The 26,642-nt window shown below is 39.4% G+C and overlaps 1 protein-coding gene across 22 annotated transcripts in view; it reads left to right on the forward strand.

Annotated features, from left to right (window-relative positions):
• Nucleotides 1-26,642, forward strand: part of FMN1 (formin 1) — a 413,714-nt gene that overhangs the window by 158,053 nt on the left and 229,019 nt on the right. For all 22 annotated transcript variants that reach the window (XM_032343205.1, XM_032343188.1, XM_032343184.1 and 19 more), the window contains one exon: nucleotides 22,873-22,934. In XM_032343205.1, the coding sequence (XP_032199096.1) occupies nucleotides 22,873-22,934 (62 nt within the window). The remainder of the gene's footprint in view (nucleotides 1-22,872; nucleotides 22,935-26,642) is intronic.

A 26,642-nucleotide genomic window follows, 5' to 3' on the forward strand; every position in this document is an offset into this window, starting at 1 on the left:
AAACCAAGAGGAAGAATCAGCAAAGTAAACTGAGAGGGGCTGTCTAGTGAGGTAGCAGAAAAACCAGAAGATCCTGGAATCTTGCATGCTAAGTGGAAAAAAAAAATATCAAAGAGAGAAGGAATGTGCCAAATGGTAGAGCAAGTAAAGAAAGGAATGAGAATTGGCCACTGAATTTAGAAACATAGAGGATATTGGAGGTTATTGGCAGGGGAGGGAGCAAAAGTCTAAATTGAAGTGGCTTAAAGAGAAAATGACAATTGGAGACAGTATATAGGCAATTTTTTGAGAAGTTTTGTTGCAAAAGAAACACAATTGGGGTAGTAGCTGATAGGGCACATGGGATTACAAGAAAGATTTCATTTTGTCTTAATTAGGATGAGAATAATAATAGCATTTTTGCAGGCCAAAGAAAGAGTTCCAGTCGAAATGGGAACTTTGATGTAGGATGAGGAAAGAGTTGCTGGAGCGATCTCTAAGCATGTAAGTAGGGTAGAGGTCTGATGTACTAGCAGAGAGGCTGGCTCTGATAGGAGTGTGGAAACTTCTCTTTAGTAATAGATATAAGGGCAGAGATTGTGGGTATCCATGCTGCTAGGTGGAAGGATGTGGAAATTCTTGTATTGGCTTCAGTTTTGCCAGTGAAGCAGAATGGAAAGTTAGCAGTTAAGAGTAAAGATGAAATAATATAATAACAGCTAAAATATATTCCTATGTGTCAGGCACTGCGCTAAGCACTGTGCAAACATTAACTCTTATCTTCGCGAAAACCTGTCAAAGGGGAATTTTTTACAAATAAGGAAATAAAGACACAAAGGTGAAATAATTTGACCCAGGTCCCACTACTTTTGAGTAGCAGAGGTAGAATTCAACCCAGGCCTTCTAGATCTACAGTGTGTTTTCTCAATCACAGTGATGCCTATTGCTAGGTTGATCTCCCCCAAAGTAGTACCCATTTCTCTTTCTTAACCAGTAACCTTCCTTGTCCTACAAAATGGAATATCGTACTACCTCTAAGGATTGGAAAAAGAAAATGCTTAGCACACCGCCTAGTTCATAGAAGATCGTCAGTAAATGTTGATACAATAGTTCTAGCAGCAGTAATTTTTTTGTTGATAGTGGTGAGATCAATACTTCATGATTCTATTTATTGCTTTTCAGACATCAGGTTTAATGATTTAAAAGCATTTTTCAAGTGAGAGACAAAAATGGTATCTTGAGCTTTTAATATTTCTTTGATTTCCAGCAAGGTTGAACACTTGGTAGGATGTTTATAAGACCTGGAAACAGCAACTCTGACTTTGGATTTCTATGCATCTGTTCCCACAGCAACTAGGGCAGTGAGCTATAAAGGGAATGCATGGATTCACAAGCCTGGCCTCCAGCTTACTGCTTGTGAGAGCCAAAGGGGATGGAGCAGACAGAGGCTGGATGGCTGGGTGCATGTGGCTGCTTGTTCTGCTGTGGCTTCTCTATTAGAAATAGCCATGAATGTGGCTCTAGGAATCACCTTCATGAAATGAAGCACATGATAATTGGAAGAGGGGAAGAATCAGTGTTGCTGAAGAGTAGTGAATACAGTCATGGCCCCAGGGAGAAAACCTGTAGATGTATGAGAATGAGTTAGTGCTGTTGAGTTGGTGCCATTGGCAACGGATTTCAGGAAGCCACTAATTAGGGTGAATCTCCTGGAGAGAATCGGGTCTGAGTCAGGTCTGCTCTGTGCAATGTGACTCCTCTCTGAGGAAGTCCATGTCCTCAGGCTGTACCAGCAACAGATACTCCATAATGTTGTCTCCTTCTGGTAGTGATGGCAGAGAGCTTAGGTTGGTGTATCATGGTATTTTTTGTCCTTTTCAATGAGTATCTCTTGAGCTGGGCTAGGGTTAATAGTGGATTCTATCACCAGGCTTTCTGGGTTCAAATCCTGGCTGTATTCCTATGAACACAGGCAAGTAACTTAAACTGTATCTTGGTTTCTTTATCTCTGATACGGGGGTAATAACAGAATCTCCCACATAAAACTTTTATGAAGATTAAGTGGGTTAAAAATGTATTTCACCTAATGTATAGTATGCATTTTCCAGTTCTGAAATTATGATGTATTTTACAGTTGATGACACTTTACAATTACTATTAGTAGCATTTTCTTCTTTCTTAGTGGTGTATAAATATTGATGAATCTTAGAATTGATAGGAGTCTTGTATTTGAGGAAATACGTGTATTAGTAAATCATTAAACATGGTTTGGTAACAGAAAATGCTATATAAGTCATTTATTTGGTTTTATAATCACAACCAGATCCAAATGATTCCACTAAACCCATAAGGGTATCACAAGGTCCTTATCCTTATACTGTGAGAGCTCTTAAAAGCAAAACAAAAATTCAATTAACTCAGAATATCAACCCATAAAGAGTCATGTGGTCTTTTAGTCCTTTGGGGCTCCAGGGATATTATCATATGACTTTTAAGGTTGCTTTTCTTATAATGCTCATCCCTCGGCCTCCCGGGTCATACCCTCTACTTTCCTTTCATGACCATGCGGACAACCCTTTTCAAATCCTGTTCTCCCCTCCCTTCCATTGGGATTCTTTGCCACCGTAGTCAGCTATGCTCCATATCCTAGACCTTATTTTTCCTCAAGAGAGATTTAATTTTGAAACTGAATTATAACATCTCCATTTTTGTCTACTACCTTCTGTCATTCCAGCTTTCCCCTCAGATCTCCAAAAACACAGATCCCTTCTTTTGCTCATGGGCTTGACTCCAAACATCTTTCTTCATGTATGTCAACCTCTCCTGCCTTCACTTCCTTCTTAGGGCATTGAAATTCTCTCCTTTCTATCACATTCTTGGTGATGTCCTTGATTCCTTTACCTATCACCTTTAATAGCACCCACCTGACTAAACCCCGGCCCTGGAGAGATTCACATATTTGTTTCTTCCTACCTCTACTTGGACTGCAGAAGCTATTGGAGGAAAGGATATAACTGACTGACTGTCCAGGCTCTGCCACTTTGACTGTGGTCTCTGATGACAAGCAGGACCTCCATGATGTCCAGTAGCTCTGATACGAGTTCCTGGTCTGTGCTCTTCTCTTCACAGTAGCTGCTGCTGCAAATATTTTCCACCTCCTTCATAACCTCTGGTTCTTTTCCTCTGCCTTTATTCTGAATGTTTGACCTCATTTCCAAGTCATAATTAGGCTTCAACGTATGGTAGGAAGATATTAGAAGTAGTCAGGAAAGGGGCTCCTGGGTGGCTCAGTCGGCTAAGCATCTGCCTTTGACTAGGGTTATGATCTTGCGGTCCTGGGATCGAACCCCGCATCGGGTTTCTTGCTTGGTGGGGAGCCAGCTTCTCCCTCTGCCCGCTGCCCCCCCCTCCGTCCCCTGCTTATGCACTCTTGCTTTCTCTCTCAAATAAATAAAGAAATAAATAAAAATCTTTAAGAAAAAAAAAAAAAGTCAGGAAACCTGTGTTCTCCTGAATAGCGATGTGACTTTTTTTGTTCCTCCCTCAATCATAAAATGTGTTTTTGTCTGCTGATTGAGATTCTCTATGCTATACAGTGAGTCATTTTATTTGGTTATTAGTTTCTTCCTATGTACTTTGAGGGAGGGGGGCTAGCTTAAGTGACTTCTAAGAGTCTATCTTTAAGGTTCTGTGATTTTAATGATTCAAATTTTGTAGGTCTTAAAATTAGCTTTAATTTGCAAAACAGATGACTTCTGACGATGTCATTTCATTTCATTAGGTAAATCATGAAAATTCTCACTTGTCATAAAAACTAGGAAGTCGTGTTACCTTTTGTGATGGTAAATTTATCCTTTTTCTCTATTATTATTTTTGAATTTGTGAAAATTACTTCTTATGGTTTGACCTATCGTTTTAGTGAGAGGAAGGAGGAGAAACTCAAGGAGTGTCTTATTTCTGTAAAAGTTAGTCAGGACTTGGCCTCGGGATGCTGGGTGGTTCAGTTGGCTCAGCCTCTGACTCTTGGTTTTTGCTGGGTTCGTGATCTCAAGGTCATGACATGAGCCCGGTGTAGGGCTCCATGCTCAGCATGAGTCTGCTAGAGAGTCTTTCCCCCTCCCCATCCCTTCCCCTTTGCTCCTCCCCCAGCCGGGAGGCCTGCATGTGCAGGCATGTGAGTGCTCTCTCAATAAACAAATAAATAAAGAAAATATTAAAAAAAAAAAAAAAAAAAAAAAAAGACTTGGCCCTCAATCTCAGTGTGGGGCTTTGGGGAAGAAAGATGTGTTTCCTGACTAAGTCCTACTTTAAGGGTGGGTAAGGGTGTGTTGGCATTGCAACCCAGGGAGCTTTGCTGCCAGACGGAGCTAAGCATTGCTATGAAATGAGCTGATACCTTCTCATGCTGCCTTGCTGGCGCATTTCTAAATAATAATCTGGCAGGTTACATTGGGATTTACCAATTAAATGGGATTGCCTAAAAGATCTTGCCTTTTTTATGCTTATTTTTTCCCCATCTGCTATTCCATCTCTGTATTCCCAGCATTTGAACGTTGTTTCTGGATGCTAGAATTTCAGGGGAACTACAGCGCAGAAAAGAGCAAACCAGTATAATAGCTTGTGGCTCAAAGCAGAGTTAGCTTTCATGGCCTCATTAGCTTGGATAGAGGAGAGCTTAGAGGTAGCAGCCAATGGAAGAGCATACTTTTTACAGTCTAGAAATATGTGTCACTTTCTAGCCTTGCCAGACATCATTGTTTGGGTATAAACTCACAAATGCCATGGTTCTTGAGCTTGGCTGTATGTTAGAATCACTTGGAGTGCTGTTAATCCTAGTGCCCAACATGCATCTCATACCAATTAAATCTGTCTCTGGGCTGGGATTCATGCATAAGTAGTCTTTAAGCCACCTACATGCTAGGTGATTCTATTACGTAGCCCCAGCTGAGAAGCACTGAGTAAGGGGATTAAGTTGATTGGCCTGTTAAGTTGGTTGGCCAATGACTTGGCATTTCCAAGTGAGCCAGTTGTATCTCCTGTTTATCTTTGCTGATTTTTACTTTAGTAACAATGCAGCAAGATCAGAGGCAGTCAGCTACATGTGACTGATTTTCCAAGGTGTGTTACAACCTCTGGGTAGTGACTATATCTTGCCTGTGAATCAGTGTCAGCTTCTCTTCATATGGCTGTTGTCAGGGGTATTCCAAAGTCTCTGGAAGAAGAGAAAGTGTCTGATGTGTGTATTTCTGTGTATATATCTTGTCTGTGTTTTAATTCGTATGTTATTTTTTGTTCTTCTGTTCTTTGAAAACATGATAATCGACTTCATCAAACTTTTGGTGAAAAATTATCTGAAAAGATAAGATTACTTGGGGGAAAACAAAACTAAAACTAACATTGTGAAACTAAAACAATACCCAGAAGATCTTTAAATAAAGACACACTAAACAGAAATTTCTAGAGCCAGTGTTTCTGGCTGTTGACAAGGCTGGCTTGCCAGTTTGCACTCCTGCGCACACACATTCTCCCAATAGTTAAATATTCCTGGCCTTTTGAAAACAGTTCCCATTAAGAGTGCTTAGAAATCCTCGAGTAGGGTCTCCAGGTAAAATATAGGTTGTCCAGCTAAATGTGAACTTCAGAAAAACAGTGAATAATTACTTAGTATAAATAGGTCTTAAATGTTACATGAGACCCTTAGAAAAGCTATCTGTTGTTTATCTGAAGTTCACATCTGAGTATCCTGTATTTTTAATTTCTAAATTTGGCAACTCCATGGAGGTGGGGCTGGATGGAGGACCAGAGCACTCTCTAGTTTTCCTGGGCTGGGTCTCCTTGATGTGACCTTGCCTGTCACCATATTCCTGCAGAGAAGCTGCGACTGAGCTGTCCAACCCAAATTCTTACTCTGCTGTTCTCCTGTATGTCTGATAGGTTTTCCCATCTTTGGTGTTAGGACTGAGAGATGTAGGCTCTGAAAAGAACACCCCCCCCCACACACACACACACACATCAGTGCTCAAATTCTGAATGGTAGAAGAGATGTGAGTTAAGACCCTTCCAGGCAGTAAGCCCTGTGGCAGGTGCAATGTGATGTATTTGAGTACTTTTCCACCATTTGGGAGACGCAAGTGCCCGGTCTCCCTTAGAAACCTGGGCAGGTAGCCTGGCCCCCTGGGTACTTGTCTGGCCTGGTTTACTAGAAAATTCCACTCTCAATCAAGTTAAAGCTGGCTGGCTTTCACCTGCCTCTCCAGAGACTGACCTTCAGCTCCCTCTCTTGAGGTTCGTTTTGTTGGCTTTAAATAAAGGGCTCTGTCAGTTGAGTGGAGACACAAGCTGGAACTTCTCCCAAAGTTTTCCATCAAGTCAACAAATGCTTATATGTGCCACCTGGAGAGGGAGAAAGAGAGACAGAGAGAGAGAGAGAGAAAGAAAGGAAGTGTGTGTGTGTGTGTGTGTGTGTGTGTTTCCTTTTACTAGTTCTTTGTATATTCAGTTCTTTAGGGGAGGCAATATTTCTTCCTGACTATAAAGCTTAAACTAGCCTTATGTGCACATAGACTATACTGTGAAATTTTGGAGATAGCCACTATCATTTATAGAAGACAATCCTGAACCCTGAATCATTCAAACTAATAGAAAAATACAAAAAAGTATATATTTGTATACCATCTAAACATGTATCTAAAAATTTTGCCATAATTTCTTCAAACTTTTAAAGGCCAGCGTAGAACCCAAAAAACAGATAATGATGTCAAAAAATGGGCAGAAGACATGAACAGACACTTCTTCAAAGAAGACATACAAATGGCTAACAGACACATGAAAAAATGTTCATCATCATTAGTTATCAGGGAAATTCAAATCAAAACCACACTGAGATACTACCTTACACCAGTTAGAATGGCCAAAATTAACAAGACAGTAAACAACAAGTGTTGGAGAGGATGTAGAGAAAGGGGAATCCTCCTCCACTGTTGGTGGGAATGCAAGTTGGTGCAGCCACTTTGGAGAACAGTGTGGAGATTCCTCAAGAAATTAAAAATAGAGCTGCCCCATGACCCTGCAATTGCACTCCTGGTTATTTACCATAAAGATACAGATGTAGTGAAAAGAAGGGCCATTTGTACCCCAGTGTTCAAGGAACAATGGCCACAATTGCCAAACTATGGAAAGAGCCAAGATACCCTTCGACAGATGAATGGATAAAGAAGATGTGGTCCATATACACTATGGAGTATTACTCAGCCATCACAAAGGATGAATACCCAGCTTTTGCATCAACATGGACAGGACTGGAGGAGATTATACTGAGTGAAATAAGTCAAGCAGAGAAAGTCAGTTATGTTTCACTTACTTGTGGAGCATGAGGAATAACATGGAAGACATTAGGAGAAGGAAAGGAAAAGTGAGTTGGGGTAAATCGGAATGAGAGAGGAAGCGTGAGACACTGTGGCTCTGAGGGTTCTGGAGAAGACAGGGGTGGGGAGATGGGTGAGCCTGGTGGTGGGTATTGTGGAGGGCACATCTTGCTTGGAGCACTGGGTGTGGTGCATAAACAATGAATCTTGGAACACTGAAAAAAAATAATGTAAAAAAAACCCCCAAAAAACCACAAGTGTTGAGGCCCCTTTTATAGTCCTCCTTAACCGAGTTTACTGGCTTATTCTCCTAGAGATAGCTACTTTCCCAGTGTTGGTATGGGGGCCATTACAACACAGAACTATAGGAGATGCCGTTCACAATTTGGTATATTTGTGTGTTCCCAGGCAATGTGTAGCTAAATTTTGACAATTACTGTAAATTATACCAGTTTTGTCTCTTCCCTTCTAATTCTTACATCCCATTTCTTTCTTCCTTGTCCCCGACCTCTAGCATAATGTAGGGAAATAAGGGTGACAATAGGCCTTCTTATCTTGCTTCTGGAAGTTTTCATTATTATATTTGAAGTTTGCCAAAAATTCTTGATAGATATCATGAATCTGATTCCCTTATATTCTAAATTAATGAAGAGTTGTTGTTTTTTTCCTTTTAAAATAAAGAATGAACGTTGAGCTTTATTAAGATATGTTACTGTGTCATTCTGTATTGTTTTGAGATTTTGAGATATGGTTTTTCTCCTTTAGTATATTGTGGTAGATATTACTGATAAATTTTCAGATATATAACTCTTGCAACCTTAGAATAAACTTTGCGTAGTTGCATGATTTCTTTTCACAAATTACTGAACTAGCTTTGCTAATTTTTGAGTTTATTTTTAGTGTATCCTTTTTTGTTTTTAATTGCATTATAGAAAGGAAACATGGTCTGTATGATAGCATTACTTAGACATTTTTAAAGACATTTTCAGTATGAATCACCAATTTTTGCAAATATATCTGCCTAAAAAGGATGCATATCATTGATTTGTTGGGTTCTGCATTATATATAATCAGGGCTTTTAATGGTATCAGTTTGTGTTTCTATTTGTTTTATTTATCAATTTGTGATAGGGGGATATTACTTAATCTCCTATTTTACTTAGTTCTGTCAGTTTTTACTTTATATTTTTTAAGGTTTTGCTTTATATATTTTATATATTTTAATGTTAGTTGCATTCAAGGTCATGACTATTTTTTAAAGATTTTTTTATTTATTTGAGAGAGACAGAGAGAGCTACAGAGGGCATGAGCAGGGAGGAGAGGGAGATGCAGGGAGCCCAATGGAAATCTGTCCCAGGACCCTGGGATCATGACCTGACCCAAAGGCAGATGCTTAGCAGACTCAGCCACCCAGGCTTCCCTTTTCAAGGCCATTATTATATGTAGCTTAAGAGATAAAACATTACAAATGCATTTGAAGCATTTTGTATGCCCTTTACCATCCCCTTAGGTGAAATTGTTTATTAACCCTGTGTACTTGTATAAAATCCCCAGACAATATATAAAATATAAAATGGTTAGGTGTCTATAAAAATGGCATCCTACCATGTGTATTTTTTGGTAACTTTTCCTCTCAGAATTATTTGTTAGATAACCTGTGTCAGTATGTATAGCTCTAGTTCACTCATCTTAATGTCTACACAGTATCACTTTGAATACATCACTCTATATTTGCTCATCTGTATTGTTTATAGAAATTTAATTTTTCCCATTTTTCGTGGTTTAGGAACAATGCTTTTGTAAATGTTCTTTTTAACACTTGTGCTCATATGTGAATGCTTGGCCAGGGGTGAACTCAAGGTAGAATTTTTGGTTTTATTGATGTATACCTGTAAATTTAATATTGACAAAATGATCTTTAGAGTGACTGTTAGTATTTGCAGACTTTTTAACAATTCCAAATCTGATGTGTGTGACATAGTTTCTCACTGTAGTTTTAATTTGCATTGTCTGGAAGACAAGTCAGTTTATCCTTGTTTATTAGCAAATAATGAATGAGTCATTGGAGCTCCTCTTCCATGAATTTACTGTCCATTTGCTTTTTTTTTTTTTTTTTTAATTGGTTGCATCTCTTCTTAGTTCTGTCTGGCACTTGTTTGTCCTGGATGCCAATCGTTTATCAGTCATATGCTTTGTAAATGTCTTATTTATATATATATAGCTTATTGCTTTCTATTGACTTTAATACAACCAAATTTTTAAAATGTGTTTTCCTCTTCTAAAGAAATTTTTTTTTCTGAATCCCAATTTCATAAAGATACTCTAAGTTTCTTCCAAGGTTTTTTTTCTCTTATGCTTTTCACATTTAGATTTTTAATCCACTGGAACTGATTCTTGTGTATGGTTTGAAGTATGAACACTTCTTATATTTTAATTTAGAAGTAATCTATCCTTTCCCCACAAGTTTCAGTATGCCCTCCAATCACACATCCAGTTTCCATATTTGACTGGCTCTATTTATAGGCTTTATTTCCTATTTTATATGGTCTATTTTGTTGTCTCTGTACCAATGCCAGAATTCCTCAATTTTGACTTTTTTTTAATCATCCTTGTCTTGTTCCATGCTGCATTTTTAGTTATTCAGTGTTATCTTTTATTCACAAATTATTTCCTCCACTATGACAGTTTATCCAGCTTTTAAAACTTTTAATCTCAATGAGTATACTTTACATGTATAATATTTATAAATTCTTTAGTTATTTATATTCTTTTTTTTTTAATAGTGTGCCATGGCTGTCACTGTTTATAATAGTCATTATTTATCTTGGTGAAGATTCTCAACATGATTAGAATACTTGTAAAATATTTAATATTTAAAATTTGTTTTGTGTGATTTCACATGCCAAAATTTGGTCTTGTTGCCTATGATGACATTTAACCTTCTTCACATGTACTGGCGGCTTGGTTTGAAGGGTCTTGATCTTGTTTTAAAAGAAAAAAAAGAAGAAGAAGAAGAAGAAAAGTCTTCCCTCTCCCTTTACACTTGTCTATTTTGCAGTCAGTCTCACCTGGTCCTTGCAAGTCCCAAGACCGGAAGCTGGGCGTACTTACCAATGGTATTTGGGGTTCTGTGTCCAAGGGGTGATATGGATGTTGCATATCTCTTCACTGGGGACAGGAGTGGGCTGGGTTTGGAGTTCGGTCTTAATCCCTGTCTGTATCCTCTAGTTCAGGTCCCCAGACAGCAGTTGGAAGCAACTTCTTACTTATTCCCTTTATCTGGGAACCCCTCCACTCCTTTTTTCCTTTCTTTTTCCTTTCCTTTCTTTTTTTCCTTAAAGATTTATTTACTTGAGAGAGGGCCCGAGCATAGTGAGGAGGGCCAGAGGGAGAAGGAAAGAGAGAATCCCAAGCAGACTCCATGCTGAGCCCAGAGCCCGAGGTGGGACTCCAACTCAGCACCCTGAGATCAGCACCCAAGCAGAAACCAAGAGTAAGACATGTAACCAGCATTGCCACCTAGACGCCCCTCTCCTTTTTCCTTTTTTCGTAGCAGCAAGCCTAGCCCTGGTTTTCTGCCCCACAGGGGGCCCTTTCAGCACCACCCACCCCAACCCTGGTTCCTTGACAGAAACTTAACTCCAGGCTGGAACTGGGGCACAGCTGGCCCAGAGCTTTGGGTCCAAAGCACTGCTTGGCTCTTCTGTCCCATTTCTGTTTCTGCAGAATGTTTTTCTCTTTTGCTTCTTGCTGGTGATTTCTAAACTTTCTTACTTTATATTTTAGATTTCATTATTAAGCAGGTTTAGGAGGGAGTAAAAAATGTGAACCTGTAACAACTGGAGGTCTATTGCGTCACTTAACTTTTTCGAAACGAAGTTGGAAACATCCCTTAGTTGTTCCAATTTGTCTCTTATCGTTACCACATCCACACGAGTCCATCTTTCATAGTAAAGGAAAATGTTCATTTCATAAGTCTGGTCCACCCTCCTCTCTCCCCACCTCCCCATCCCTATGCAACCCTTCAGGTGTTACTGTGTCACTGGTAGCCAAGTTTCAAGTTTAAATATGAAGTATCGTGACTGCCACCTAATGGCAGTCATGGAGTACTTTGAGCCATAACCTAAATTTTATTCTGACAAGTGCATGCCTCTGAGGAAGATGTTTCTTGGCTTTTATAGGCTCCACGGATGGAAAGGGAAGCCTACGTCTTAGGTAGCTTGTGTTCCTGGAGTTCTAAACTGTTTAGCATTTCCCCTTTAACAGGATGGAAAATAAGGGTGACCATGAAAAGGCTAGTTATCTAGCACCGGCAGCTAGAATTTGATTGAATGGATGTTGTCCCCCTGGTAGGCTGTTTGTCACATAGGGCCTGGTCCTGAATATTTACCTTGGGCATCGGGGTAAAGTCAAAGACACATAGCCATGAATTCGCTGACCTTTGTACCTATTTTATGCCATTACCTCAGGACATAAAAACTCAATTGCTGAATATTAAAGGGGATACATACCTCGATCATCTCCGCCCCCACCTTCAATTTGTCCTCTTCCCTAAGCCCTTTTCTGTCTATATTGGTGAGAGAGACTCCATCTCCGTTATTTAAAACCTCTAAAATGGTATGAATCTCCACATAGTAGGCTTGGCTGGAAACTTAGCATATTTATCGGCTGTTACTACACTAATGCCTTGTAACAGACCATACTTCAAATCTAGTAGTTTTCAATAACAAGCATTTATTTGCGAAGTCGCCAAGGTCATTCGTGGTTCAGCTGATGCCGGCTGGGCTCTCTCACAGTGTGCACAGACTAGACTTGGCTGCTGACCATGGCTAGGGTGTAGGTCTGCCCTGGGGGACCCAGTCTGACTGACCAGTGGCTGCCTATGATACATTCTTCTTCTGTGAAGGTGCAGGAGTGAAGGAGGCAAGCCAAACTGAGCACAAGCAAATTTAAATCCTTTATGTCATGTCTGTTTGCATTGCACCAGCCAAAACCAAAAGTCCTAGGAGGTACTTGTGTACCCCAAGCAGAAGGGGAGGGGGTGGAAGTGAATGAATATTTGCTGAGCAGTGTTCCATCCAGCCTTTGACAGCTCCATACAAAACTATTTATTTATTTATTTATTTATTTATTTATTTATTTGACAGACAGAGATCACAAGTAGGCAGAGAGAGAGAGGAGTGAGCAGGTCCCCCCGCTGAGCAAAGAGCCCCATGTGGGGCTTGATCCCAAGACCCTGGGACCATGACCCGAGCCGAAGGCAGAGGCTTTAACCCACTCAGCCACCCAGGCGCCCCCATACAAAATAATTGAAGGACGTCAAATCTTTTTTTAAGAAAACAAAAGTGTAATGTGTTAATACTTAAGTGTAAGTGCAGGAAGCTTCTAAGACATTTCAAAGAGGTGCCCCTTGAGAAGCCCTTCAGGGTGGAAATGCGTGATGTTCATTTTCTCATACCCACTGCCTAGTACGTAGCCTGCCTTGTGAAGATAGTAAACACATGAATGAAAGAGCTACCAAGTTTAGCGAGAAACTGGTAGGCTTAGAGAGTTGGAATATTTTCCCCATCTTTTAATATTGGCATTTTTATATTTCTGCCTGAGAAAATCCTAAATATTTTTAACCAAGGAGAGAGACTGAAAGATAAAGTCCTAAACTCATGGGATTTCTCATCGTGCATTTTTTCTGGAAAAGAAAAAGGAAACCTGTCCTTTCCTTTTTATACACCTGTAGAACAAAATAATAGCTATATGTTCACTGATATTCACATAACTTCTATATGGCCTCATCCTTTTTGTTTTGCTTAAAGATGTTACTTAATTACTTATTTGAGAGAGAGAGGACACAAGTGGAAGGGAGGGGCAAAAGCAGATGCAGACTCCTCACGGAGCACGGAGTCTGACATGGGGCTCAAACCCAGGACCGTGAGATCATGACCCGAACCAAAGGCAGATGCATAACCGACTGAGACACACAAGCGTCTTTTTTGAAGAGACAGGATGGGTTTTTATCCAAATTAGATTCAGACACTAAGATTAATGACTACATAGATACACCACACACAAAAGAGGGTATGAGAAGGTTTATTTACTAAAATAATGAGACTTCTGGGGAGAGCAGGATAGGTCTCTGAAGCTGCCTGGAAAATGCCTTGAAAGAGGAGAGGAAGGAGACTGACTTGGGGTTTGATGGTGTTAATGGGATAACGTTGGGCAGAGGGTCCCTGCTTGCGGGCAGTGGCTCATGGGGTTCCAATGTCCTACTTAGTGTCAAAGGCTTTGTATTTAAATTGTCCAGATGTGGGACAGAGGGGAAGAGGGAGAGGTGTTAGCAGCAGTCACACATCAGAAGAAATAGTTGGGCTCCTGCACTTGTATGGTGATTGTTGAAGGCCCACCGATAAGGAGGTATTGTATTGACATTTCTGATGATGGACATGCTGGCAGCTGTTGACTTTGATCATACCCCACTTTTTCTCTGGACTTCACTGACTTTGAATCTTCCTCATTTTTTAATGGATATCAAAGCAGCCTCCCTTCCCCAAACTACATTGTTTATAGGTACTTGGTGAGGAATCTGATCTAGAGGACCTACTGGGTACCAAGAGCAGCCTGTACACTTTGCCCTCATAATCATGCTAAATATAAGAGCTCAGGAGCACCTGGGTGGCTCAGTCGGTTAAGCGTCCGACTCTTGATTTCAGCTCAGATTCTGATCTCAGGGTCATGAGATCAAGCCCCACATCAGATTCTGTGCTAAGTGTGGAGTCTGAGAGAGATTCCCTGTCCCTCTACCCCTCCTACCACTTGTGTGCTATCTCTTTTTCTCTCTGGAAAAAATAAAATAAATCTTAAAAAATATATATATGAGAGCCCAAATTTGATTTTATTCTTAGGCATTGAAGTAAATGTTTGCCTTCTATGACCAGCACCATTTCATTAATGTTAGATATTAGTGGGAGACATTTTCTGCATTTGTAACTTTGTTTGAATGTATATTCATCTGTTAGTAATGAGTGTTTTCCCAAATGACATCGCTTATGTACCAGCTCCATGATCTGGAGCATATATTTATACATTCTTACTATTTAAAATTTTTTAAATTTTTTGGGGTTGTATAGGGCTTTTTGCATGAATAAATTGACCTTATCTTCAAAAGCACTGGTTCTCAAACTTTAGAGTGTGTCATAATCACTTGGGAGCCTTATTAAAGCATCCTCCAAGTTTCTTCTTAAGTCTGGAGTGACCCTGAGAATTAGCATTTCTAAGAAGTTCCAGGTGTTCTTTAGTTTCAGGGACTAAACTTTGACCAACCCTATCTTACAACAGTGATACTCATGAGGTCATGGGTTTTATGTGCTCGTTTGTTTTTTTTTTTTGCTAATATACATTAAAATAAATATTCAACTGTTAAAATAAAGTCCAGCTGTCTATAACCAAAAAAAAAAAAAAAAAAAAAGACCTCACTGGTGTGCCTGCAAAGCTTTGGAAATACTGACTTGGGCGTTCTCCCAAGTTTAACTCAGAGGAAGGATCCCTTGCCTTTAAGATTGAAGGTATGAGCTAAACCTGTGTGAAGCAATGTGAAGAAATGAGTAAAGCCAATGAGGGGCAAAGGCAGTACAAATTAGAATCCACATGCTGGAAGAGAGCCATGGTTTTCATCCGTTAGGGAAATCAGGAATTCTCTAATTCCCCAACTGTGTGCGTAATCCATATCTGCTGGGGTATGTGTGTGTGTGTGTGTGTGTGTGTGTAGGGGAGGGGCTTGGATATGTGTGTGAGACAGTATAAATGAAAACCAGATACAACCACAAACGGCTGACTTTGTTCTGGAAGTCCGCGTAGAGAAAATAGATGAATCATAGTCACAGAGCTTGATGGGACCAGCCATTGTCACTCATCCTCTTCATGTTAATCCCAGGCTCGTGGAATCTCCCTGGGATTAAGAATACCCCGGACCCCTTTAAGGAGTTATAGAAAAGAGGTACCGAGTTTACTAGTGATTCTAGTGATTGGGTGAAGCCAGCAACTTTTAAGTGCCTAGGAACTTGGAGTACCAGTTATACCCGAAACTTACCCAAGCATAAGAACAGCAGCAGCAAACAAGCGATGAACTCTACAGGGTAAAAATCACAAGCTCTTTGGGCCCGAGTGAATTTGTTGGCACTTAACCAGCCTGTGTTCCGGGGAAAGTTGTTCAGCCTGTGTACCTCGGTTTCCTTACCTGTAAAGTGGACCTTGGGGTGATACCACATGCACCTTGTGGGTATGATGTGAGGAGGGCACATGTTAATCTCTGTAACGTGCTTAGAACAGTTCCTGAGACATAGCACTCCATGTATAATTAAGAGAAACCAAGTCAGTATGAACTGTGGCTCTGGTACTACATGCCTCCCCCTGTTAGTGAGATCAACTTCAATGCTTCAATCAGAAGATACAAGGCTCTAATGATACCTGGCAGAAAGGCTGTTTTGTTGTTGTGAGCTGATAGGAAAAAAGGGAAAATTTGTACTACAAAAAGGGTATGTACCAATTAGATTAAGTACTTTACTAGAAAGAGTTTTATTTTTAGGGGGGGAAGTTCTTACATATTTCTCCCAAAATGTTGAATCTTGCCAGTCAGGATTGTTTTTTTATTTCTGTCTTTTCATAGAATATGTTCTTTTCTTATCTTTTCTTTCTTTCTTTCTTTCTTTCTTTCTTTCTTTCTTTCTTTCTTTTTTTTAAAGATTTTACTTATTTATTGGAGAGGAGATAAAGAGAGAGAGCAGGCAACGTGGCAGGCAGAGAGAGGGAGAAGCAGACTCCCTGCTGAGCAGGGTCTCAATGCAGGGGCTTGATGCTAAGACCCTGGGGTCATGACCTGAGTAAAAGACAGGGACTTAACTGGCTGAGACACCCAGGTGCCCCAATATGTAATTTTTTTTGTCAGGGAGAGAGAGAGCACAGACAGGCAGAGGGGCAGGCAGAGGCAGAGGGAGAAGCAACCTCCCCGCAAACAAGGAGGCCAATATGGGACTTGATCCCAGAACGCTGGGATCATGACCTATAACTGAAGGCAGCTGCTTAACCCACTGAGCCACCCAGGAATCCCCCAATATGTAATTTTCTTAAGATATATTCTTAAGTTTCTTTTCTGGGGGCTAGACTAATTGAATTTATTTGTTAATTTCCACTGGGGCTGATGTAGCTTCAAATTGGTCTGCCCTTTTCAAGCCCTGATACTCAAAGTCTTGATTTCTCTTTATTTTAATGTAGTCAAATTTATCAGTTTTCTTTTCACACATTATTCCCAGAGCTCCTGAATACCAGGGTGAAATTCTCTTTTTAACAAACAGAAGCATCCTTGGTCTTGAATTGAGACCCCTGTCCATGAGACAGGGCTCTCCTCTTGCATTTGCAAGCTTAGAACACATGGAAGGAGCGGACTGCCAGTAACACGACATACTTGGAAACCACCAACCTAGCTTAGACCCACTGTTCTGTAACCTTAATATTTCTTAGCATTCTCTTGTGACCTTCCACCAGTGAAGGCATTAACTTCTCCCTTCTACACATTGCCTGCAGATTCCATCTTGTCATCCTTCTCAGTAATGGGGATGTGTCTTTGTTACACTGGGACCATGGGCAAAAATATTTGAAGAAGAGATGAATCATGATTTGCTGGGTGTTAGCTTTCCCATGGTCTCCCTTCATCAATCTGTAAATTAGTCATAACTCTATCTGTCACACCCTTACAGGTACATTTTACACAAAATGAATCATCTCAAAATACAGCCTATGTGTAATTTCTTTTTATTTTCCCCTATGTGTAATTTCTACTTAGAATGTAGGTGTTATTTCCAAGGATCATCCTTTTTGTAAGAAGGTTGGTTTAGCTATAATTTGCCTGCTTTGTAAAGGTGTGGAATTGATTTTTTTTTAAAGATTTATTTATTTATTTGACAGACAGAGATCACAAGTAGGCAGAGAGAGAGAGGAGGAAGCAGGCTCCCCACTGAGCAGAGAGCCCGATGTGGGGCTCGATCTCAGGACCTTGGGATCATGACCCAAGCTGAAGGCAGAGGCTTTAACCCACTGAGCCACCCAGGCACCCCGGAATTGATTTTTGATAATTCTTTTTTTCTTACATTTTAATGTTAGGTATACAGAAAGAAAATGACATAAGACACATAGAAGTTAAAGAATAATTTTTCATTGAACGCTCCTACAATGTCACCCTGCTCAGTCATAACCCAACTCACTTTGTCTTCTCCTGGATCCCACCATTATCCTGACTTTTGTTACTATTATTTGCTTTCCTTTTGTCGTTTTTTTCCACTTGTGCAGAGCCAGGATAAGGATTGTTGCATAGGGAGGTATGAGTAGCTTCAACTTTATTAGAAAAATGCCGAACACTTTTCAAAGTGATTGTACCAGTTTGTACTCCTGCCACAGTTTTTTGAGCACACCACTTCTCTGCAGCTTCATCAGCACTCGGTTTTGTCAGACTTTCAGTACTCCTGATTACTGATGAGAATGAGCACCTTTGAATATAATTACTTGCATGTTGCCTTTTTAGAGTGCCTATTGTCCTTTTTTTACCCATTTTTCATTTTCTGCAGTTTTGTAGGAAATACACGCGTGTGCGCACGCACAGACACACACACACGATCTTTGATTATTTAAGTGTATTTTCCCAATCTGTGGCCTTGTCTTTTCCCTCTTTTTATGGCATATTGTGATGAAAAGAAGCTCTTTATTTTAATGTAGTCAAATTTATCAGTTTTCTTTCCTTTATGTGTAATGCTTTTTGACACTTAAATTTTTTTCTTAAACTGAAATCATAAAAATATTATGCTGTATATATACTTCCAATGCTATTACGATCAAAATTCCACCGGTATTTTTCAAAGAGCTGGAGCAAATAATCCAAAAATTTGTATGGAATCAGAAGAGACCCCGAATCGCTAAGGAAATGTTGATAAACAAAAATAAAACTGGCAGCATCACATTACCTGATTTCAAGCTTTACTACAAAGCTGTGATCACCAAGACAGCATGGTGCTGGCATAAAAACAGACATCTAGACCAGTGGAACAGAGTAGAGAGCCCAGATATGGACCCTCAACTCTATAGTCAAATAATCTTCGACAAAACAGGGAAAAATGTACAATGGAAAAAAGACAGTCTCTTCAATAAATGGTGCTGGGAAAACTGGACAGCTATATGTAGAAGAACAAAACTCGAACATTCTATTATATCATACACAAAGATAAACTCGAAATGGATAAAAGACCTCAATGTGAGACAGGAATCCATCAGAATCCTAGAGGAGAACATAGGCAGTAACTTCTTCGGTATCAGCCACAGCACCTTCTTTCAAGAGGTGTCTCCAAAGGCAAAGGAAACAAAAGCGAAAATGAACTTTTGGGACTTCATCAAGATCAAAAGCTTCTGCACAGCAATGGAAACAGTCAACAGTCAACAAAGAGGCAACCCACGGAATGGGAGAAGATATTTGCAAATGTTAGTACAGACAAAAGGTTGATATCCAGGATCTGTAAAGAACTTCTCAAACTCAACACACACAAAACAGATAATCATATCAAAAAATGGGCAGAAGATATAAACAGACACTTCTCCAGTGAAGACATAAAAATGGTATCAGACACATGAAAAAATGTTCATCATCGCTAACCATCAAGGAGATTCAAATTAAAACCACATTGAGATACCACCTTACACCAGTTAGAATGGCGAAAATTAGCAAGACAGGAAACAACGTGTGTTGGAGAAGATGTGGAGAAAGGGGAACCCTCTTCCACTGTTGGTGGGGAATGCAAGTTGATGCAGCCACTTTGGAGAACAGTGTGGAGATTCCTCAAGAAATTAAAAATAGAGCTTCCCTATGACCCTGCAATTGCACTACTGAGTATTTACCCCAAAGATACAGATATAGTGAAAAGAAAGGCCATCTGTACCCCAATGTTTATAGCAGGAATGGCCACAGTCGCCAAACTGTGGAAAGAACCAAGATGCCCTTCAATGGACGAATGGATAAGGAAGATGTGGTCCATATTCACTATGGAGTATTATGCCTCCATCAGAAAGGATGAATACACAACTTTTGTAGCAACATGGACGGGACTGGAAGAGATTATGCTGAGTGAAATGAGTCAAGCAGAGAGAGTCAAGTATTATATGGTTTCACTTATTAGTGGAGCATAACAAATAACATGGAGGACGTAGGGAGATGGAGAGGAGAAGGGAGTTGAGGGAAATTGGAAGGGGAGGTGAACCATGAGAGACTGTGGACTCTGAAAAACAACCTGAGGGTTTTGAAGGGGGGGGGGGGAGGTTGAGGGAGCCAGGTGGCAGGTATTAAGGAGGGCGTATATTGCATGGAGCACTGGGGGTGGTACAAAAACAATGAATTCTGTTACGCTGAAAATAAAAAATATATATATTATGCTGTATTGTCATATTAAGCATTTGTAGTTTTGCTTTTTCAATTTAGCTTTTAATCAACTTAAAATAGGTTATTGTCTGGTATAAAGTTGGGATCCAGCTTTCATTTTTCCATATACATATCCACATTTCCCAATCAGTAATTATTAGAAAAACTATTCTTGGTATAAACAAAGATCTTCCATGATACTTCTGTCCTCTAAAGTGACCATGAATTTACCATGTCTTTCTGGACACTTTATTCTGTTATCTGTTATCCCTCTTTCAGCACTCTGCTATTTTAATTATGTTTTGATAATGAAAATTAATTCTTATTAAATGGTAAGGCAAGTTATCTTTATGTTTTCATGTTTCTTGGCTCTTATTGGCTTTTTGCACATCTGTGCTTCAATATATATTTTGGAATGAACTCCTTATTCAAAAGAAACCCCTAAACCCTTAGAAATGTTTAAGAGGATTGCACTGAATCAATAGATCAACTTGGGAAAATTAACATCTTTACAATATTGAGTCCTATCAAAAACATGGCTTACTCTCTTTGTCTCTTTCTTGGTAATACAGTTCAACATAAAGTTTCTGTTTTTCTCATGAGGTCTTAAAATTTTACAAGGTTTTTTTAAGTACTTTATGTTTTTGGGGTACTGTGAATGTTAAGGTTTCTTTTTGAAACTGTTGCTAGTATCATGATTTTTATATACTGATTTTATATCCAGCAACTTCACTAACACATATGTTAATTTGAATATGTTATTTGCAGTCAGTCTTTTGGATTTTTCTAAATACATGTTCTTAGTGAATAATAGCTTAATTTTTTCCTTTATTCTTATATATAATTGTGTGTATACACCCATGTTTTCTTTTTACTTATCCTATTGCATCCACTAGTACCCTTAGAAAAATAATGAATAGAAATAGTAGTAACAGGTGCTCTTGAGTTAGGCTGAATTTCCTGCGGAAAACATTTAAAAGTAAAATATTTTATGTAGATTTTTAAAAAAATTAACTTACTGTAAAATTAACCTTTTATTTTTGGTGCACAGTTCCATGAATTTTAACTTGTGTGCGAATTCATGAACTACCACAGTTATCAGGATAGAGAAAGATTACATCACCCCAAAATTCCTTTGTGCAGCCCCCCCGCCCCCCCCGCCCAACCTCTGGCCACTGCTCCTCTGATCTGTTTTTATCCCTATGGTTTTGTCTTTTTCTGAATGTCATATAAATGGAATTAAACAATAGTTAGACTTCTGAGACTTTTTCACTCTGTGTGTCTTTGAGATTGATTTATGTTCACATATGTATCTATAAGAATTCCTTAGTATTGCTGAGTAGTATATTCCATTCTATAGATAAACCACAATTTGTTTATGCCTTCACTCTTGAATTACGTATGTTTTCTAGCTCTGCAATTTATTCGTCTTTCTTAAATAAGAAAGCTGCTTAGCTTCTTTATGCATCAACATCTTCATCATTAAGGGGGTAATGTACCTACATGATAGGGTTATTGGGGGAGGAAAAAATGAGTCAATACATATGAAGTACTTAAATAATGCCTGATACGTAATAAATGCTCAGTAAATACAATCCATATCATTGTCTCCAATATTAGTAAAGATTTTGAGGTAGAAAAAGACTTGACAAGTTCAAGGAATAGCAGGGAAGCCAGAATGCCAGAGGCAATGACAGAGAGAGGCATGTAGGAGCCAGGTTGTGAAGGATAATTTGGGCTGCAGCAAGTTTTGGGATTTCACCCTAAGTGCATTGGAAAGCTCAGGCTGAGACATACTCTGGTTTATGCCTTTACTGGGTAATTCAGACTGCTGTTAGAAGAATGGGTATGGTGGTGGTGTTAAGCGTCAAGGCAGGTGACCTTTCTAGGTTATTGCAGAGGTCAAGGAGCAGACTGCGGTGGCTTGGACCATAGTGATGTTTCCTGAGTGTGGGGTGGTGAGAAGTGGTTCAAGTCAAGATATGGTTTGGATGTAAAATTCACAGAACTTGCTGTCAGATTACCAGCTCACTGTAACACATTCCCCATAAGAGCAGCAGTGTGACCCTTTATAGTAACAACAACACTCCTGTCCTGTTGTGGCTTTACCAAAGATTTCCTTCATCCAGTTTTGAATCGACATCTGAGTTTTCATGCCTGATTTCTGATATCCACTTGAAGAAATAGTCTGTCCTTTCATGTATTTTTTAAATGACATCTGTTTCTTTAGTGCTCATACTCACAACCCCAAACACATTGTTAAGAAAACAACTTATCCCACAAAAATGTTTTTCCATAGCATTTTGCTTTGTGGTCCACCAGTCTGGATAGTTCTGTGACCCCACATACTTAGTCGTCCTGCTGGAAATGAAGCTGTCTGAGCTGCTTCATGTTTAGCCAGCGGGCTGGTAGTTTTAGTTGTTGGCTGGAGTTCCTGTGTACACTTGGGACTTTTTGTTGGAATAAACATTATTAGACTCAGGCTCAAATTGGATCCGAAATTTATTTTTGTCCTCCTTTCAACCTCCTCACCCTAGATTATCTCATCCAAATGACAAATGGTCTTGACTTTCTGAAGTGATCTAAAGATTAAAATCAGCCCTGGGTGCTTGCTTAGCCTAGTATTCAAATGGAGATTTTTCTTTTTTTTTTTTTTTTTAAGCAGTTAAAAATAGAGTTCTCTGATCTCACATACAAAGTTTGATTTCCTGTGTGTCTGCTCTTAACACGTCTGTATTTGTTCTCAGTGCTGCTTGTGCTTCCAACTCCTCCTTAAAGACAAACACCTGACCCAGTCTTTATCTGGAACCCTCATCATGCTTTTTTTTTAACCCTATCCTCTCTGCTTAATTTGGCGCCTCTCATAATTCAGGGTTTGCCGAATGGAAGGAAATTTCCCTTCTATCCTGAGCTACTTGTCCTCTCTTGGCCCAATTTCCAACATCTCTTGTCAGTTTAATGTCAAACTGGTGTTTATTGACTTAGTTTACTTGTAGGAAGGACTCTGGCATCTTGGAGATGCTCACTTGAATTTTGTGCATAATTTTGTGCATAATTTTGTAACTGGCTTCTTTTGTGATCTTACAGAATACCAAGCTGCTATTTTACACTTGAAGAGGGAACACAAAGAAGAAATTGAAAACCTACAGGTATATCTCTTTGATTCTACTGAACCGGTTGTGTGAGACTGCTACTTCGTTTTCTCATGTGCCAAAGTAAATATTCCCCTTTTGTTGCCATATTTACTTAGACAGCATTTGCAGCTGGTAGCTCTCAGCGGGCATTGCATTTATCCTGGGGAGGGAAGACTGGAACTCCATTTTCCATATAATTCCATTCCTGCTTTTAAGAAATGCAAGTGCATTTGCCTGGGAAAACGTTATGCTTGGAGAAAAATATTAGTTTTGTTTGAAAAGCAGGAAATAAGATAAGAGTATTTAGACTTTGACTCTTTGTAAGAAGTCTTTAAAAACCCATTTTTTCCTATGCACACTGCAAACTCTTTTGTTTGGCTTACTCCCATTCATGTATTTGTATCCATCCATCTCAGGACATCCCTGCAATATGATGTCAGGCAGATCAAGGCACTTAGGGAAGTGGCCCTAGTGGGAACGCAGAGTTGTGCTGAACCATTTATTCTCTATCCCCAAGGACTGCTTGGAAATTGCTGACTTGATCCCAGAAAGACTAAGGGATTATTTACTTTCTCCCACTATCTAACTGTCGTTCCCTTAACGTATGGTCTTTGCTTACAGTGCCTATGACAGGAAGCTGTAGAATTTTCATTTCAAATAACTAAATATTGAATTGGGCACTTATTCTAGTTTACTGATGACCCATACCTTAGAGGACAAGAGCGAAATTTAAGTAAAACTTGGTGTTTATTCAGTGCTAACTCAATCCTTGCTAATTTAATGAATCTGTGGATCAAATATTCTTCTTTCCAATAAGTGATAAGATGCTTTTTTAAAATAACTGAGACACACTATTGGGTTATATAGGTTAAGTCACTGCAAATAACCAAAAAGATTGTTAAATAGGTCAGGTGGTGTATAAATTGAGCTTGTTGTAAGCAGCTTGGAAGGGAGAATGAGTCCATTTCACAGAGAAACAAACAAACAAAAAAATGGAAAACTACCCTGTCTCCTAGGGGGAAAACAGAGGCCCTTAGCTCTTTTGTTGCAAGATGCTCTACAGAGCCCTCTCTTCTTCTTTGTTCTGGTGTATGAAAGATTCTCGGCTGTCTCAGAGGAAGTGAAATGGGGATTAGTTTAAGAAACAGATTGCTAAAGAGGGTAGACACAGAAATGATTCCATGAGCAGCAGCTTTGTGTAAGAGCTCGGCTGTACGTCAACATTGGCTTCCCCAGGTGGTAGGCCAGCCCTGTGAGGTCTTTGATTGCTAAATAATGTGCACAGTAACAGCACTTAGTGTTTTTGAATTCTTACTTTGTGCTGGGCATTGTTCTAAGTATATTACATACAGTATCTTGTGTCATCTCCACAAAAGATCCTATGATCTTACATCTCAAACTAAGGAAAGGTTGGAGAAGGAAAAGAGAAGAGTAAATGGGAAGGGGGAAGTATACTGTGCTCATGATCTCCAGTTAAAATAAAAGTTAAATCAAGATTTGATTGGTGATAATAAAGGTGAAAAAGTGTTCCTAATTACATCTTCAGTTTTCTTTGTCTGTGGAAATAATTATCTGTTTTTTGGATGCTTTTAGTAAACTTAAATTCTTTTTGTACCATATTTATGAGTCACATAAAATTGCTGAAACCCTGGGGCCATGACACAGTGCTGCCATCAGGATGGGGGTGGTATACCCACCCCATCAGTAAACTTACCTGTACTTTGGAACTATTTCCAGAAATCACAGACTGAAAGCCTTCAATAGGAAATAGGCAACTCTAATCCCTGATCTGACCTAGAGATGTGTTTTGGGGCAAACACAGCATCTTAAAGATTGAATCAGGAATATACATTTTAAAAATATAGAGGAGTTTCTAGCTGTTTGTAAAAAAAGAAATTAGAAAATCTGGCAACAGTGGAATTACTTTCCTCCCTGACTTCAACCAGCTGGGGTTGAGTAAGCAGGGGTCTACTTCAACTGGGATATGTGTTCTTTAGTTAACCGCTGTCCCCACTCTGGGCCACTTCCTCTGTCTGGCGCCTTTCTGCTTTAATTAACCCCATTCTCTGGGAGTTGAAAATAACTAGAGTGGCAGCAACACCCAACCAGTCAGAACAGATACAGTTCATAAAACAGGTGGTGACCCAGCCCGGCTGTGCTTGGGTGTGCTCACTGAACATCTCCACTCATTTTAGTCCACAAAGAAAAAGCCACATCTATTGTCACAGTACTAGTAGAAGGCAATGGTGGCAGAGCCATTACTTTGGTATTCATTTCCTTATATGTGATTTCCATTGGCAGCCCTCATTGTCCATTAGGTTTCCTTTCCCCACTTACATGTCATAGAGAAGTCAGATGTGTTTCAGGACTTCTTCAGCATGCTTTTTTAGAATAAAAAGGATTTCCTGCTTAACATACACAGGAAAAGTGATTCATTCTGTCACTACTATATACAAGAATTGATATGTATCACTGTTAGTTTTTTTAGTGTGTTTTCACAGAATTTAAAGAAATGGCGTGACTTAATAAACAGAGAACCTAAAATCAGCTGTTTATTGTTTAATTTTTATTTATTTATTTGAGAGAGAATGAGAGTGATCCTGAGCAGGAGAGGCAGAGGAAGAGGGAGAGAGAATCTCAAGCAGACTCCATGCTCAGCATAGAGTCTGACATGGGGCTCAATCCCATAACACTGAGATTAGTAGGACTTGAGCCAAGCCAAGAATTGGTCACTCAACTGACTGCACCACCCAGGCACCCCAGCTGTCCACTGTTTCAGGTACAGATTTGTAGAGAAGTCACTTAATTATTCAGTTTTCCCATCAGCAAAATGGAAACCTTATCACCTAAAATGATTTGGAGTTCACCTTTCTAGCCCAGAATCCCAAGGCTAGTAAGCAGGGTGGGGGGGGATTCTGGAGTTTGTAATCTCATTTATGCTCTGTAATCTGTACATATGGAGTGCTGCACTATAGAAAGGACTCAGGGCTTAGTCCTAGAATGCACCTTTAAAATGTGTGGCAATTCACCTGCATTTCCTCTTACATTCAACCGCGAAGATTTATTGACACTTTGAATGAAATCCATTCCCAGCATCCATGTTTAGACACCTTCTACATAAACAGAGCATCTTGCTGGCTCAGATCTCTAGTAAGAGAGTAGTGGCAGATCAAACATTTTTTATGACTTCACTATTTCATGTCATTTATAATGTAACCACAGCAAATTCTTCAATTTTGTCCAAGGTTGCCCTCCATTTAGCAAACTACTTCAAGGGTTTATGATCACTTAGTGACACTCAGCATCATCTGGTTCATTTTTCATTTTTGGATAGTTCTGGGTTACTGACTGTTTTTGAAGTGACAGCACCTTACCTTTACAGGTTACCTTTATATGTTGACATATAATCTTATCTCAATGAATAATCCACTTCCTTGAGTTCAAGTTAAATCCTTCAAATGGTTTCATATTGTCAAAGTCCTGTTTATGAATCTGATTGTAAGCACCTTGGAGAGGGTGATGATTTTTTTTTTTTCCCTCTCTTTGAAAGTACCTCACCAAGTGCTTGGCCACGCGGATGGTACACAAACATTTCTTATATAATAACCCGTGATTGAAAAATAATAGTACCTAAATTTAATCAAATCCCTACTATGTGCCAACCTCTGTTCTAGGTATTTAACATTAGTATTATAAAGCACAAATGTAGAAACATAAGCTAAG

This window comes from Mustela erminea, chromosome 5 (assembly GCF_009829155.1).
Source record: "Mustela erminea isolate mMusErm1 chromosome 5, mMusErm1.Pri, whole genome shotgun sequence".
NCBI lineage: Eukaryota > Metazoa > Chordata > Mammalia > Carnivora > Mustelidae > Mustela > Mustela erminea.